Source organism: Paramormyrops kingsleyae, chromosome 13 (genome assembly GCF_048594095.1).
Source record: "Paramormyrops kingsleyae isolate MSU_618 chromosome 13, PKINGS_0.4, whole genome shotgun sequence".
NCBI lineage: Eukaryota > Metazoa > Chordata > Actinopteri > Osteoglossiformes > Mormyridae > Paramormyrops > Paramormyrops kingsleyae.
Genome location: NC_132809.1, coordinates 21,352,239 through 21,368,394, shown reverse-complemented (window position 1 = coordinate 21,368,394; position 16,156 = coordinate 21,352,239). Strand labels below are relative to the sequence as shown.

The following is a 16,156-nucleotide window of genomic DNA, read 5'->3' as shown; positions in this document are numbered from 1 at the left end:
GTGCCACATCGCCGCTCCATGTTACTTCAGCCGACATTAGCACTTTAAAAAGCTCCACGTCACATTTTCCCCAGACGTCTGTTCGTTTGTGAAAGGGGGGAAACATATTAAAATGTAAATAGAATTGTTTCCTAAAGAAACAAACTCCGTTTGTACACATTCAGATGTATTTCCTTTCTTTTATCTTCCCAAATGGGAAATACAGTGCAATAGCTTTTGATATTGATGCAATACGTGAGAATAATTAAAAAAAAAAAAAAAAAGGCTGCGTAAAGCTGAACAGCGCAGGTCGCGTGGGGTTATTTAACGGATATATGATATGTAACATAACGCAATCTTCCTCCTGTCTGGATTCGTAGAAACAAGATGGTGCCGGGGGGAGTGAAGGTTTTCCTGGCTTTTTCCACACTTCTGTCTATGTCACAAAGAACCGTTGGCTTCAGGTTAAATAGTGGCTGGACTATGATTTGGGAGGTTTGTTTGCAGAGTGGTGTGGTGTGAGATTTATTGGCTGAGTGGTTATGGATGGATGGATGGATGGAAGGATGGAGCAGAAACTGAAAAGCGATGGTTTATTCATTCTGCACTCGCCTTTGTTTACCTGTCAGCCCGGGAGGGATAACAGCAGCTGATCGTCGTGTCCCACAGTGTGTTATCTATACAATGTAACATTAGAGTGAAAGCTGCCTCGTTTGTTTCCCTTCCTTGTACAGGAACCTACCAGGGCCAGTGGGTGGGCGGCATGCGGCACGGCTATGGCGTCCGGCAGAGCGTCCCTTACGGCATGGCGGCCGTCATCCGCTCGCCACTGCGTACCTCCATAAACTCGCTGCGCTCGGAGCACAGCAACGGCACCGTGCTGCACCCGGACGGCGGCAGCGGGGGAGGGGGCGGGCCAGGCGGCGCGGCGGCAGGCAGCCCGGCCGTGTCGCGGGGCGGCTTCGTGCTGACGGCCCACGGCGACGCCGAGCTGCTCAAGGGCAAGAAGAAGAGCCTCTTCCGGCGCTCCATCCTCAGCGGGCTGAAACTGCGCAAGTCTGAGTCCAAGAGCTCGTTGGCCAGCCAGCGCAGCAAGCAGAGCTCCTTCCGCAGCGAGGCGGGCATGAGCACCGTCAGCTCGGCCGCCTCCGACATCAACTCCACCATCAGCCTGGGTGAGGGCGAGGGCGAGCTCTCCGTGCTGGAGGACGACGTGGACGCCACCACGACCGAGACCTACGCCGGCGAGTGGAAGAACGACAAGCGCTCGGGTTGCGGCGTGAGCCGCCGCTCCGACGGCCTCCGCTACGAGGGTGAATGGGCGGCCAACCGGCGCCACGGCTACGGTTGCACCACCTTCCCCGACGGCACCAAGGAGGAGGGCAAGTACAAGCAGAACGTGCTGGTCAGCGGCAAACGCAAGAACCTCATCCCGCTGCGGAGCAGCCGCATCCGCGAGAAGGTGGACCGCGGCGTGGAGGCCGCTGAGAAGGCCGCCGACATCGCCAAGCAGAAGGCCGAGATCGCCCTGTCCAGGTACGGCCGTGAACCACGTGCGCAGCGCTCGCAGGTCGGTGCTTGTGCCGAAAGGATGTTCCTTGGAGCCGCAGGCTCCCGTGAGCGACAGAAAGGCAACGTGTGGGACTAACTCCTTGGTGAGAATGAGAGCCTTTCTGTTGGGAATAACTATGTCCTTGCGCAGAGATACGATCTGTCTGTCTCCTTTTGAAGATTATGTTGCACGAGTGTTGCATAGACATATAGTGATTCTTGACAAGGTCACACAGAGGCTCCCAGAATGAGGACCTTCTATTAAGGGTATGACTTACTAGCCTGTAAAGATGTGCGCTCGTATAAACACTCAGGGATGCTCATCGTCAGAAGCAGAGAGTTAGACACTTACACTGGCTATATTCAGTGACAAGACAATGGGAGGGAACAATCATGTTATTAATAATGAAACTGAATGATGACAAAAACTATAAGCTGCATATGACCTGCTTTGTGTGCTTTTAAATTCAATCTGTCAGTCTTAGGCATTCATGCATTCAGTTATTACATAACTTGCAATAAAAAAAAAACACTTTAGTACAGTACTGCACACTACAGCTTGCATAAATGAATAGTACAAAAGTGCATGGCCTCATTGCACGGACTCACCCGGTGAGCTTTACACACCAGCGCTCACCACATTCCTCTTGTTTTCTCTACTCTACCTGCTCATTTTCTCTATTGGCTAGAAAGACAGATGGCGGAGTGCAGGAGAAGGAACGGGTGGAGGAATGGGTGGGCCTCCTATTTAAGGTGTTTGTGTCGGTCACCCGAGGTGTCGCTTTATCGTGTTCCATCTAGCAGCAACTTCCAAACTTCAGCCTCACCGGCGGAGCCAACTCGAATTAAAATCCGAATTTCAGGATGAAATAACGAGGGACAGATGGGCAAGAGAAAGGCGGATGGAAAAAGCACAGGAGTGAGAGAGAGAGAGAGAGAACGAGGGAACGGAGGGAGGGGGTAGAGAGAGGGAGTCAGAAAGAGAAAGAGAGACAGAGAAAGAGATTTCCGCATTATGCCAGAACACTGTTGGCTGCCGGCCCGAGAGAGAGAGAGAGAGAGAGAGTGCCAGATACAGAACAGACTGGACTGGCCAGCTCACAGACCGTGGCACACACACACCCCCACACACACATATAACACATAGAGCCACCCACAAACTTATGCATACATGCATATACACACATGCCCAAGCAGTCACTGCACAGACATGTGATGTACTGTGGGTGTTAAATGCTACATGTACCCTATAACGAAGCGCGGGGGGGTGGCGGTCTGCTCTGTTGGCCGTGGCAGGTGGCTACACGCTGGGCCGGGAGAGGAGCAGTATATCCCCCCTCCCGAAGTGAGCGAGAGCTTCTCTGGACCAGTCACACATGGGCTGGGGGGGGCGGTTAGTTCCTGCCTGGTGGGATCCAGAGAAGCCTACCTTATGGAGCGGCCAGTTTCCGCAGCAGCGGAGCTCATGGGGGCCTGGCAGTGCTAGGGAGGGGCCTGCCCTCTGTCCAGCAGCCCCGCAGAGCCGCTCCGAGGGGTACGACCGTGATGAGGGCGCTCTGTGGGCTGGCCCAGTGTAGGATTCAGTCATGGATGGCAGTTAAAGGGTTTAGCAAGGGTTAGCAAATGCAGGCAGACGTGCGGAGCTTACGGAAGCAAGCCGGCATTTTGGTAAGAGGCTCACAGACATTCAGGCAGACAGCAGCTGGGGGGGGCATTAATATTGTATACCTGAGAAACGCCATGGCTTATTTTAAGCTGGCCTAAAATACCAGATATAACACACAGAGAGTAAGAGCACATGTTCCATTTGTCTTTTGGGGGGGGGGGGGAACAAAAAAGATAAGTTTTAAGAACGTGAGGGGCGGAGGGGTTTGGAGCAGGAGACGTATTTTCGCAGAACACCTGGAGGGAAAGTCAAGCGGCGCTGAGCTCGGACAAGCACAGTCCAGAGTGTTCCGCACGCATGTTGGCAAGGCTTCGCTGAAACGCTCCACCAGAGGCTTCTGCCACAAAGACGTGGAGTTCTTGACATCTTTGAGCGACTGAAGTAGTTGCCGGGTTGGGGGGGGGGGATGGGCAGGGATCTCTTAATAACTAAAAGCCCCTTAAGTGGCGGTGATCCTGTGGCGGTGATCCTCAAGCGCCATGCGGTGCCCTCATGCCGAGCCGCGTCACTGTGCCGCTGAACACATGGCGGGTACGGGGAGAGGGTACCGGGAGAGGGTACCGGGAAAGGGTACGGGGAGAGGGTACGGGGAAAGGGTACGGGGAGAGGGTACGGGGAGAGGGTACCGGGAAAGGGTACGGGGAGAGGGTACGGGGAGAGGGTACGGGGAAAGGGTACGGGGAGAGGGTACGGGGAGAGGGTACCGGGAAAGGGTACGGGGAGAGGGTACCGGGAGAGGGTACAGGGAGAGAGTACGGGGAGAGGGCAGGGCCTGCAGAGGGGCACTGAGGCCAGGCGGGAGGCGGAGAAAAAGACAAATGCGGAGAGGAAAAGGTGTTGGGGACCAAACGGGCGTGAGGCTGACAACAGCTCTTTCAGCAAAAAAGATAGTGGTGGCACCCCCATGTAGTGTGCATGTGGGATGGCCACGAGCGCCCCCCCAAAATGGCGCATGGGGCTCTAAGGGCCCCCACTCCTGCAGTGGCCCCTAGTGAGCCCTTTCACACACACTGCTCCACCATAAAGCGGCATGATTGCAATCAGGCCTGCAAACAGGGGTCTGTCCCCCAAGAGGCCGAGGGGGGCTGATTTGGAGTGACGGACGGGGGGGGGGGGGGGGGGGGGTTATACAGAGCTCTGCTGGAGGCGGGCTGTGCTTGATCAATAGCTCGCCTCTGCTGGCAGCCAGGCAGCACCAGGCGGGACCACGTCACGCTCTCCGGAAACATCCGCGTCATGTGGCACCTGTGTGTGTGTGTGTGAGGGAAGGGAGAGATCAAGCAAGACACCGAATGAGGGTCAGAGGGATGGCGTGCGTGTGTCTCTGTGTGTGTATGTATGTATGTTCTTCTGTTGGGGAGTAATTAGCTCTCTGACTTAAGTCATTAATGATGTGCTGCAGCCCTGGGTCCATCCAGTTATAAATAGACACCGAAATCCTTTCAGGGTAATTATTTTCGATGTGTTATTCACCTGCATCTGGAAGGAACATCTGGATATGCATAAGTTCTTACATGCTCATCAGCACATTGTGAAGGTAACATGCCGGCACACACGCACCCATTCATACCCAGGCAGCACCTAAATGCTAAGCCGATACTCTCAGTATCATTCATCATGCTAAACTCTGACCTCAGTCCACTATCCTACACTGAACACTAACTCATTCCCTAACGGGGCACACCTGATTTACACATCATGTCAAAACGTATCACTGGACGCGTTAATATTTTATGTTCAAGGGTCACCAGATATAGAAACAGGTCATTTTCTGTCAGGTGAAGGACTATCCTAGCAGAAAATGACCTGTTTCTATATCTGTTCCTTTGGCAGTATGTTTCAGTGTGTCTCACCATGTATGTCTGTCATTGATGGTGTGTTTTAAATGTGCGAAAGTGAGTGTGTGTCTGTCACTGTGACAGTGTGTTAGTGCATTGATTTGAAAATCGGGTGTCTACGTAACAGCATTGTGTGTGCATGTGTGTGTGTGAGAGAGAGAGAGAGAGAGAGAGAGAGAAACAGGTTGGGTCTGTGACTGATGCAAGCTCTCAGTTACAAAGACGAAGTAACACTGAATGGAAGATTTCTTTCCCTAACGGTCTAGTGCTTTCCCTCTCTTAGACTTGCGGTTGCCAGGACAACAGGAGAGAGGAGAGCTGGCTCCCCCTGTAGGCTAGCAGAGGGAAAGACCCAAACTTCCTTAGTGTCTGGGGCAGTATTGTGTGCCTTGCACAGTCCATCCCTAGCTAACGCTGCTATCCAAAGGTAGCCATCTGCACTGTGACTGAGACCGGCACGCTGATTTAGCAAGCTGCCCTTTAAGGTGCGGTGTTAATGCTTAGTGCTCACTGTAGTTACACTCAGCCTTCCATCATTTGTAGACAATTCACAACTGTTTCTGGGATGAGTGTCATTTTTCCCACAATTCCCCCTTAAAAACAGCCTTGCTGCCATCATAATTTTAGAGGAAGCGTGTTTCAGACATTCCAGGATAAGGGCTTAGAAAATGCATGCATGGATGGATGTTTTAGAGTTAAAAAAATGGATAGATCCCGAAAACAATCCTTCATAGGCCTTGTGTGTGTCATGCAGACTCTTTTATAAAGATCATATTACAGAAAAGTCAACAGTGTCAGCGAGTTGATATTGGTGCTTTGTAATTATACAGTTCAAATGATAATTACGTCCGCAGACACACAGTCTCTGTAGTTATGCTTCTTTATAAGATATCGAGAGCTTGCCCCAGCCACAGTAAAAATCTGGAAGGTTTTTCTATGATCTTGCCTCAAAACAAAACACCTCATACTGCAAATTTAGCTATTTCATTTGGTATTTTTAAAAGGCAATTAAGTTAATATGATGAAGCAACTAATAATGATCATTCCACCATATAATTTTTAGTCGATGATTTCTTCCTAGTAAACACGTCCGAGGGCCGAGTGTTTGATGTGATATGCTCCTCGAACATCATATGCACGCATCTCTGTGCTTCCTGATACACCACTTATAGATGTGGCCTTATAAACTCCCTTTCCAAGCAATTTTTATTCTTTAATTTCTGTGGAAGTAGCAATGAGCCTCCAGCTAATTAGCCTGTAGATGTTGATTTTTTCAGTTTTATTTTAGGTTTTCGTAGGGGATCTTCCCCAACACCGCCGGCACCCCTCCCACATCACATCCCCCATATGTCAGCCCCTCAGAGGGGCAGGAGCTGGAGAGGGCCGAGGCCTTCTGGCAGGGTGGGGGTGGGGGTTGGGGGAGCGGACATCGATAACCATCGATGTGCCACACTGCACCAAGACAGTCGCTGCACAAACAAGTCAGTGGGGGAGGGTAGGTGGGGGAGGCAGGGATGGAGATAGTGAGAAAAGCCTTAGTCATCTGCAAAGTGCTCTACAGGGCAACCAGGGGGACATAGCCTGAGGTTCCAGACGGGCACAGCCCAGCTGGTTCGCGGTTCCAGACCTGCACAACCCGGTCGGCCCACGGTTCTACATGCATAGAGCCCTGCTGGCCCGTTTGCAGACATCACGGGCAGGGACAGCCGGTGTCAGCAGCCTAACGAGGAACCGTGGCTTGTGCAGGTGGGTAAAGCTTCCCACGCACGCAGCCTCCATCATCCATAGAAATTCTTTATCAGCCTGAGGGAGCTGAGCTCCACGGCTGGGGTTTTGTCTACAAGAGAGTCTTCTGAGAGGCTCCCTCCCTGTAGGGGTCGCCAGAGCAGTGCTTCTCAACCTGGGCTTTGTGAACTTGGTTACTTTCACTAACCACTAAATGAAATTTAGCATTTAGGACCTTCCTTATGAAGGTAGGCTGCAAACCGGTAGCATTAATAGTAGACTTTGTCACCAATAGGAAGGGCAGATATTTTTACAGGTCATGGTTCTCAGAAGGAGTCCAAAGGGCCACCAGAAAGGTCAGGAAGCCCCACTCTGGTAATCTGTGCTCACCTATTAGATTGAGGCACAAAATGCCACAGACACGGTTCACGACTGTGCCGTCTTCTGGTTCAGACACTCGGGACCACACAGTCTTCTTGTTCAAAGACACAGCTTGTGACCGCACAGTCTTCTATTTCAAAGACACAGCTTGTGACCGCACAGTCTTCTGGTTCAAAGACACAGCTTGTGACCGCACAGTCTTCTGGTTCAAAGACACAGCTTGTGACCGCACAGTCTTCTAGTTCAAAGATACAGCTTGTGACCGCACAGTCTTCTATTTCAAAGACACAGCTTGTGACCGCACAGTCTTCTGGTTCAAAGACACAGCTTGTGACCGCACAGTCTTCTGGTTCAAAGACACAGCTTGTGACCACACAGTCTTCTGGTTCAAAGACACAGCTTGTGACCGCACAGTCTTCTTGTTCAAAGACACAGCTTGTGACCGCACAGTCTTCTTGTTCAAAGACACAGCTTGTGACCGCACAGTCTTCTATTTCAAAGACACAGCTTGTGACCGCACAGTCTTCTATTTCAAAGACACAGCTTGTGACCGCACAGTCTTCTGGTTCAAAGACACAGCTTGTGACCGCACAGTCTTCTTGTTCAAAGACACAGCTTGTGACCGCACAGTCTTCTGGTTCAAAGACACAGCTTGTGACCACACAGTCTGCCGTGTGCTGTAGCTGTCATTTTACAGCATTGAATAAAAATAATTCTAATTGCCTTGACTCAGAGTACATCGTCTGATTAAATCAGGCTTCTCCTGTACTGAAGCGAGAGACATTAATCATGGTTAATCCATCTAGTTCAAAACATATTTATGCAAAATACTTTATGTTTAGAATCATATTTCTGTGTGTAATTTAGTTGATGTAAAATCTATTCATTATTAAGACGTAGGGACAACGTGACAAGATGTTATATATATTGAAACTATCAAAGGTAACAGGCTACATAATATGAAGGCAGTGTGTGTGTGTGTGTGTATATATATATATATATATATATATATATATATGTATGCATAGACAGAGAGTATTGTGGAAACGTCATAGGCTGTTAAAGAAAATATTTTAAATTATTTATTTGGGCAGAAAATGCATATTTGCTCAGAAAAAAACATAACATTAGAATATATGCAAGTGGCCAGTAACAATATAAAAGTAACAAGAATTTCTTCTGTTCTCCAAAACATTACTGATGTCTAGTTGGATGGATAGAAGATCACCGCTTCAGTTCCCAAACCACTCCTCAGAGGCACAACAGCTGTTGTATTTAAATTACATAGATCCACCACTAGCAGTCTTAATCTGTTAATTAGATAACTAACTTGATGAGGTGTTGATTAGCCAAAGATGGTATGTTAGGGGTCGAGTCAGCAAATACATGGGTGTATTGGATGGTCGCTGCAAATACTGGGGCGACTTTAGGAAAAATAGCCCCACTGACACAATTTGATAGACATAATATCATAGTTTTCCACCAAGATGAATATTATTTAAACATCATTTTCTTTGGCAGATAAAGACCTTTGTATAATACTGTTTATCACTGAGAATAATCAGGTTAAAGGGGCAGTTCACCCCAAAATTTTAAAAAAAGAAACATATTCCTTAGATGCTGTAGTGCTATCTGTCCATCTAGATTGTTGTGGTGAGAGTTGTCTGCCTTTGGAGATATCAGTAGAAATGTCGGCCTTTTCTCGAATGTAATGGGACTGAATGATATACTTTCTGTGGTGATTAAAGCGGCATTTAAAAAACTCCTCCTACCGGAAATTATGACCCGGTTACTCAAGATAATCCACAGTTTCATTTAGGAACGATTTTCTTTCTACGGAACTCCACACACCAACCGTATCACCACGCCGAAGTTAGCGCCGGGGTGCTCATGACAACGTGACCTGGTGTAAACATCAATGTAAACATCGTCCTCCTCGGCTGCGCGCTAACGTTAGCTCAGCCAATGAGCCGATGAGCCGGACTGGGGTTAGGGACAGCAGCGCGGGGTGCAGTGTGTGTGTGATGTGGGCCGCAGGCGTTCGGGAACCCAGAATTACATAACACAGGTAGGTTTATAACACCTAAAAAAAAAACAATTCACAGGTCCAGGCGCTCAGGAAGTACAGGCAAGGTAGCAGTAGGCTGCCTTTGTTCCCGGGGAATGGATGTGGGTGTGGTCACGCGGTGGTCTGGCCTGGGTGTGGTCACGCGGTGGTCTGGCCCGGCTGGCAGGTCTGCCCTCAGGTCATCACTGGTCCATTAACATTTTCTCAATGGGTGGTTTGAGGAACATGAGGACAGAGTTACTTTTCAAGCCCCCTCCCCCAACACCACGTATGCATCTCCTACAGTAGGTGGACCTACATACATTTCATAGACCAGTAAAGTAGGCAGTGTGGGACTGATGGGGTGCCAGCCGTAAAATCTGCAGGGGGGGGCGCGAGGTGAAACCAGGCCTGAATTTTACTATTTTTCTTTCTCAGTGTGGGGCACTGCATTATATTTTTCAAAAAGGGACATATATGGGGAGGAGGGCAGACTCGGATTCTGGTACCGCAGACCAGGTGTTAGGAAGCCCTGTCCAATCGCATGGGGCCACTCAGCTGTGTCACCACTGAATCCATGTTAATTGAACAGACTCTGTGTTGATTATCCATACAGGACAGTTGCAGCGCAGGCAATTCTGGACTCCGTGTGATGTCACATCAATGCTTCCAGTCTGTGATCGATTCATACCCCTGTCTTCTCAACCATTAGCTGTATACCCTCACATCTTCAGCCCCCCCCCCCCCCCCCCATGTGTAATGTTTGCACTGCACCGGGTTTCCTCCCTGTTCATGGAGTTTGGTGACTTTTTCGTAGAATTTGTGTGTGTGTGTCTGTGTGTTGCAGTGTGTGTGTCTGTGTGGCAGTCTGTGTGTCTGTGTGTTGCAGTGTGTGTGTCTGTGTGTGGCAGTGTGTGTCTCTGTGTGTTGCAGTGTGTGTGTCTGTGTGTGGCAGTGTGTGTGTCTGTGTGTGGCAGTGTGTGTGTCTGTGTGGCAGTCTGTGTGTCTGTGTGTGGCAGTGTGTGTGTCTGTGTGTGGCAGTGTGTGTGTCTGTGTGTGGCAGTGTGTGTGTCTGTGTGTGTGTCTGTGTGTTGCAGTGTGTGTGTCTGTGTGTGGCAGTGTGTGTGTCTGTGTGTGGCAGTGTGTGTGTCTGTGTGTTGCAGTGTGTGTGTCTGTGTGTGGCAGTGTGTGTCTGTGTGTTGCAGTGTGTGTGTCTGTGTGTTGCAGTCTGTGTGTGTGTGTGGCAGTGTGTGTGGCCGTGTGTGTGTCTGTGTGATGCAGTGTGTGTGTCTGTGTGTGTTGCAGTCTGTGTGTGTGTGTGTGGTAGTCTGTGTGTGTGTGTGGCAGTGTGTGTGTCTGTGTGTGGCAGTCTGTGTGTGTGTGTGTGTGGCAGTGTGTGTGTCTGTGTGTTGCAGTGTGTGTGTGTGTGTCTGTGTGTCTGTGTGTTGCAGTGTGTGTGTGTGTCTGTGTGTGTGTGTCTGTGTGTTGCAGTGTGTGTGTCTGTGTGTCTGTGTGTGGCAGTGTGTGTGTCTGTGTGTTGCAGTGTGTGTGTTGCAGTGTGTTGCAGTGTGTGTGTGTGTGTGTGTGTGTGTGTGTGTGTGTGTGTGTGTGTATACCCTGCAGTAGACTAGCATCCCATCCTAGGAAGTGTTAAAGCAGATCTATGCTTGGACACCCTCCTGATTACAGACTGCATGGTACAATGTACTAACATCCATCCCCTCCCCCCTCCTGCAGGACAGCCCACGCACGGGGAAAGGCGGAGGCGGCAATGGGAGCAGCCCAGAAGGCCCAGGAGGAGTGCCGACTCGCTAGGGTCACTGCCAAAGAATTCTCCCCCTCCTTTCAGCACCGCGGAAACGGTCAGTCTGCTGCCGCCATGGCAGCCATCGTCGCGGCAGAGTGGCACACCCGGCCGTCCCCCCCCCACAGGGGAGGCCGAGCCAATGTCCACAGGCCGCCCACTAAACGGGCGTCGGCCTGTTGCCTTAGTTACCAGGCACTGGGGTGCTCAGGAGCGCCCTCTGAGCTATTCGGGCCTGAGGGTGATCCCCGTGCTCGGCCCCCCCCCCCGCCCCGCCGCACATCCTGCTCTCGCAGTGGGGGGGTGCTCCCTGTGAAACGCGGCAGATGCTGAAATTCATTTTCTGTCTGTCTCTGCCTCTTATGGCTGATATCCCCTCTTTCTCCTCTGTTCCCCCCTTCCATCACTCCGTCCTTCCTTCCGCTTCTGCTTCCATCCACATCATGCTGATGACTGGCTAAATGTTGCCATTGTCTGTCCGAGGTGGTGGATCATTTCCAGCCCTGTCTAATAGGCTCATCCGCTAATAGGATTAGCCAGACCCTCCTTAGCCAGCCCCCACCCAGTCCCCGCACACTCCTGCAAACCTATACCTCATCTCACAGAAGTCACATGATTCCTCTAATCATCAGTAATTGGCTAAAATGTTTTGGTGTTAACATGCTTATGGAATTACTCATAAACAGGGACACATGGACAGACAAAGGCGTGCACACTCATGGCCTTACACTACACACACACTGTTCATTTTGTGCGGCCTCCTAATATACTGTAATATGCTAATACCTAAGATATTGTCCCTAAGTTCCAATAGATAAAAACTCTGGCAGTGTGAGAGTTTCCCAGACTGTTTATTTGAAAGTAAAAGTTCACACACACATGCACACCTATGGGCAATTTAGTAACCACACACAGATTAATGTATCTATATCTCTCCATTCATTTCTATGGGAAAACCCTAATCCCAGCAATGACAACCTTAACCGCTACCCAGCCCTCACCTTAACCATAAGTAACCAAACAAAATACAAGGCTGTTGGCATTTTTCCTTTTTTGATAGCATTCACAAGAGTTTTACACAACTGAGTTTCCCATTGTGGGGACCAAAGAAAATGATTAAAATAAAGGGTTACACTGTGGGGCCATTTGATGAAAGTGCTAACTGTTAACCACAAGCTTCACTAGCAAAACTACAAAACATTTTTTTTTCACAGAATAACAGGAGTTAATAAGCAACTTTTTATAAATCATTCCCTCTGCACTCCTGTAGACAGCACATGTTTATTTACCTACAGGAAGATGACTTACGGACAGACAGACTTACAGCCCAGACCTGGAGCTCTCACTCACCAAACACAGTACAGACCGGGAGCTCTCACTCACCAAACACAGTACAGACCGGGAGCTCTCACTCACCAAACACAGCCCAGACCGGGAGCTCTCACTCACCAAGCACAGCCCAGACCGGGAGCTCTCACTCACCAAGCACAGCCCAGACCGGGAGCTCTCACTCACCAAGCACAGCCCAGACCGGGAGCTCTCACTCACCAAGCACAGCCCAGACCGGGAGCTCTCACTCACCAAGCACAGCCCAGACCGGGAGCTCTCACACACCAAACACAGCCCAGACCGGGAGCTCTCACTCACCAAGCACAGCCCAGACCGGGAGCTCTCACTCACCAAGCACAGCCCAGACCGGGAGCTCTCACACACCAAACACAGCCCAGACCGGGAGCTCTCACACACCAAACACAGCACAGACCGGGAGCTCTCACACACCAAACACAGCCCAGACCGGGAGCTCTCACACACCAAACACAGCCCAGACCGGGAGCTCTCACACACCAAACACAGCACAGACCGGGAGCTCTCACACACCAAACACAGCCCAGACCGGGAGCTCTCACTCATCAAGCACAGCCCAGACCGGGAGCTCTCACTCACCAAGCACAGCCCAGACCGGGAGCTCTCACACACCAAACACAGCCCAGACCGGGAGCTCTCACTCACCAAGCACAGCCCAGACCGGGAGCTCTCACTCACCAAGCACAGCCCAGACCGGGAGCTCTCACACACCAAACACAGCCCAGACCTGGACCTCTCACACACCAAACACAGCCCAGACCGGGAGCTCTCACTCACCAAGCACAGCCCAGACCGGGAGCTCTCATTCACCAAGCACAGCCCAGACCGGGAGCTCTCACTCACCAAACACAGTACAGACCTGGAGCTCTCACTCACCAAACACAGCCCAGACCGGGAGCTCTCACTCACCAAGCACAGCCCAGACCGGGAGCTCTCACACACCAAACACAGCCCAGACCGGGAGCTCTCACTCACCAAACACAGTACAGACCTGGAGCTCTCACACACCAAACACAGCCCAGACCTGGAGCTCTCACTCACCAAACACAGCCCAGACCGGGAGCTCTCACTCACCAAACACAGCCCAGACCGGGAGCTCTCACACACCAAACACAGCCCAGACCGGGAGCTCTCACTCACCAAACACAGCCCAGACCGGGAGCTCTCACTCACCAAACACAGCCCAGACCGGGAGCTCTCACACACCAAACACAGCACAGACCGGGATCTCTCACTCACCAAACACAGTACAGACCTGGAGCTCTCACTCACCAAACACAGCACATCTGAAGTGTTTTTAGAACCAAACATAATGCTTCATTTTATGAGTTTGATTGGGACAATAAGGCAGCCTTTCCTAACGATAGAGTTAGAATCATACACATGCTGCCCATAAGACGCTTTGCCCACTGAACAGCTGGCAAAGGCAGAAGATGGAAGGCAGCACAGGATGCAGCTCAGTTCACTCATCAGATAAAATGACAACAGCTGTTTTGAAAGTCATGTCTCTCTCAATGTTGCATTTGCAGATTCACACGAAAGCCTAATCTGTTTCTTGGAGATGGAATCAATCGAGTCTAATTAGATTTGTAATAGTTCCCTTCAAGATAAAAGGTCAAAGGGCAAATTCCGAGCTGCATGCAGATGACGTAAAATCACCTCGAGCTTCATTGGCATTGTTACCGGAGGTACTACAAAATACATTTTGGTATTTAACAAACTGTCACAACAGGGGATATAGTAATGGAGAAGTAATGGAAACAGTACTGGATTGCAGAAAAGCAATCAAAAATAATTTTACCAATCATGAATGTGATCAAATCAAATCAAATGTGTTTTTCATGTATTGTTGTCTTTAGAAAAACAAGGCAAACAAGTTGTTATTTAATGCACAATGTATATTCGGCAAAAGGGAAAAGATTATTGTTTTATCACTGTGACTGTGATATAGTGCCACCATGGAAATTTGTTTTACTGAGTATATATCATTCCAAAGGGCCAGCAATGAGAGGTTTACATCCTCTAAAACACCATGTTGAATGGTTGATATCCCACAGTATACCTTGTGATGGGTTCATCCTTCTGTCCATCTCCTGTGCCTGACACCTGAACCCTGTGTGAGCTCATCATTTAGTCTGCAACTGTCCATGATTTCTGTGTCAACAAGAACATGTTATTGGACCAATAATGCAACATTACATCAGCAGCGTGTTACACCAACACCACAACCTTACATCAAGAACACAATTTTACATCACAAACACAATTTTAGGCCTGAAATGCAACTTTCTATCAATACCACAACCTTACATTAGAACACAGTCTTAAATAACTATATGGACCAAAAACCATATTTCGATAGTTTTAGGTGGAATGGCGATACCCTGTATAAGGTCACACATTCGATCAATTTAGGCACTCGACTTAAGTTGCATGTTTTTGCACATTGGAAGGAAACTGGAGGATCCACTGAAAAGTCACACACACACACAGGATGAACATGCAAACTCCACACACCCAAAACAGCAGTGTGAGACAACAGCGCTAACCACTGCACCACTGCGCCACACTCATTTTATACGCTTGCACGATGTGCAGTGTCAATGTTGACATGGCATTTCATGCACATGCAATTGTGAAATCGCAAGGACCACTGGGTTTAAACCATCAGCTTCATTACACACAGCAGTTGTTTGTTGGCACAACTAACAGCACCACCAACCCATCTGACAGACTCTGTTAGTAAATAAGTTCTATTTGGCTATATAGTTAATTTTCAACTGCTAAATTTAGCCAAAACTTGAAATATCGTAATGTGATCTTTGTCCAGTATCATTTAGCCCTAACACACAATACGATCACAAAAAAATAATTCATTCTAATGGTTATATGTACTGTATTATGCAAAACGATGCAGCTAAGCGACGGGGCTAACCTTTGTTTAAGCACAGACTATATTGACACACAAGAATCGTAGAAAGTAAATTAAGCAAAGTATTTGAAGGCAAAGGCAGGCTAGGCTACTGTAAGAGGCTAAATGGGACATATTTATGGCTAACCTCACATTATTGGGTGAGTCCATCAAACTTTAATATCTTCTTTTAAGATGTATTTGCACTGTAGTCGTGCTCTGTTGATATTTAAGTTCTGCCTTGTAATACTGACAGACGACTGCATTTTCATTCACTTTTAACGTGAAGTGCAGCCACACAAATTAAGCTTTCGGTCTTTATGTGGATCCTCATCTTCTATGCGTCATCTCACCGTTTTGCCTAGTAACAGAGAAGGAATAATTTAATCAATAATTTTTAATAATGGAGTTTAATCGAGTAATTATGACATGGGTATTTTCTATGAAGTGGGCAAAATGTAAGATGTCACATGTAAGATGTCACAAACGCTTCTAAGAAGACAGAGTGCGGTCAAAATAAAATGCAAATACAGGGTTTCCTTCCCTCTTTGCAAATATACAACTACTGTCTATGAAACTACATTTCATTATTGCAAACATAATTCTCAAGACAAAAATAAAAAATGCCTGTGTTGCATGGGTCCAGTAAAGCAGCCTCAACATAAAACCCTTTCACACCACTCTCTACCCACAGCTTTATTCTAGTCAGTTTGTAATATTGCTCTTAAAACAGAAGGTGAATGTTTACGGACGAAAAAGCTAAAATATACAACCTATCTGGCAAATGGTTTAAAAAAAGAAGCATGACAATCATTGAGAGTATTCTTAGTAAGTTATTACTCTTCAAAAAAATAAATATTGCAAGTCATATTTTTAACCTGTGAGCTAT

The 16,156-nt window shown here is 48.7% G+C and overlaps 1 protein-coding gene across 1 annotated transcript in view; it reads left to right on the top strand.

Annotated features, from left to right (window-relative positions):
• jph3b (junctophilin 3b) overlaps positions 1-16,156 on the top strand; it is a 31,588-nt gene that overhangs the window by 10,165 nt on the left and 5,267 nt on the right. Inside the window, exons 2-3 of the mRNA XM_023841639.2 lie at positions 714-1,515; positions 10,925-11,049. Coding sequence (XP_023697407.1) covers positions 714-1,515; positions 10,925-11,049 — 927 coding nt within the window. The remainder of the gene's footprint in view (positions 1-713; positions 1,516-10,924; positions 11,050-16,156) is intronic.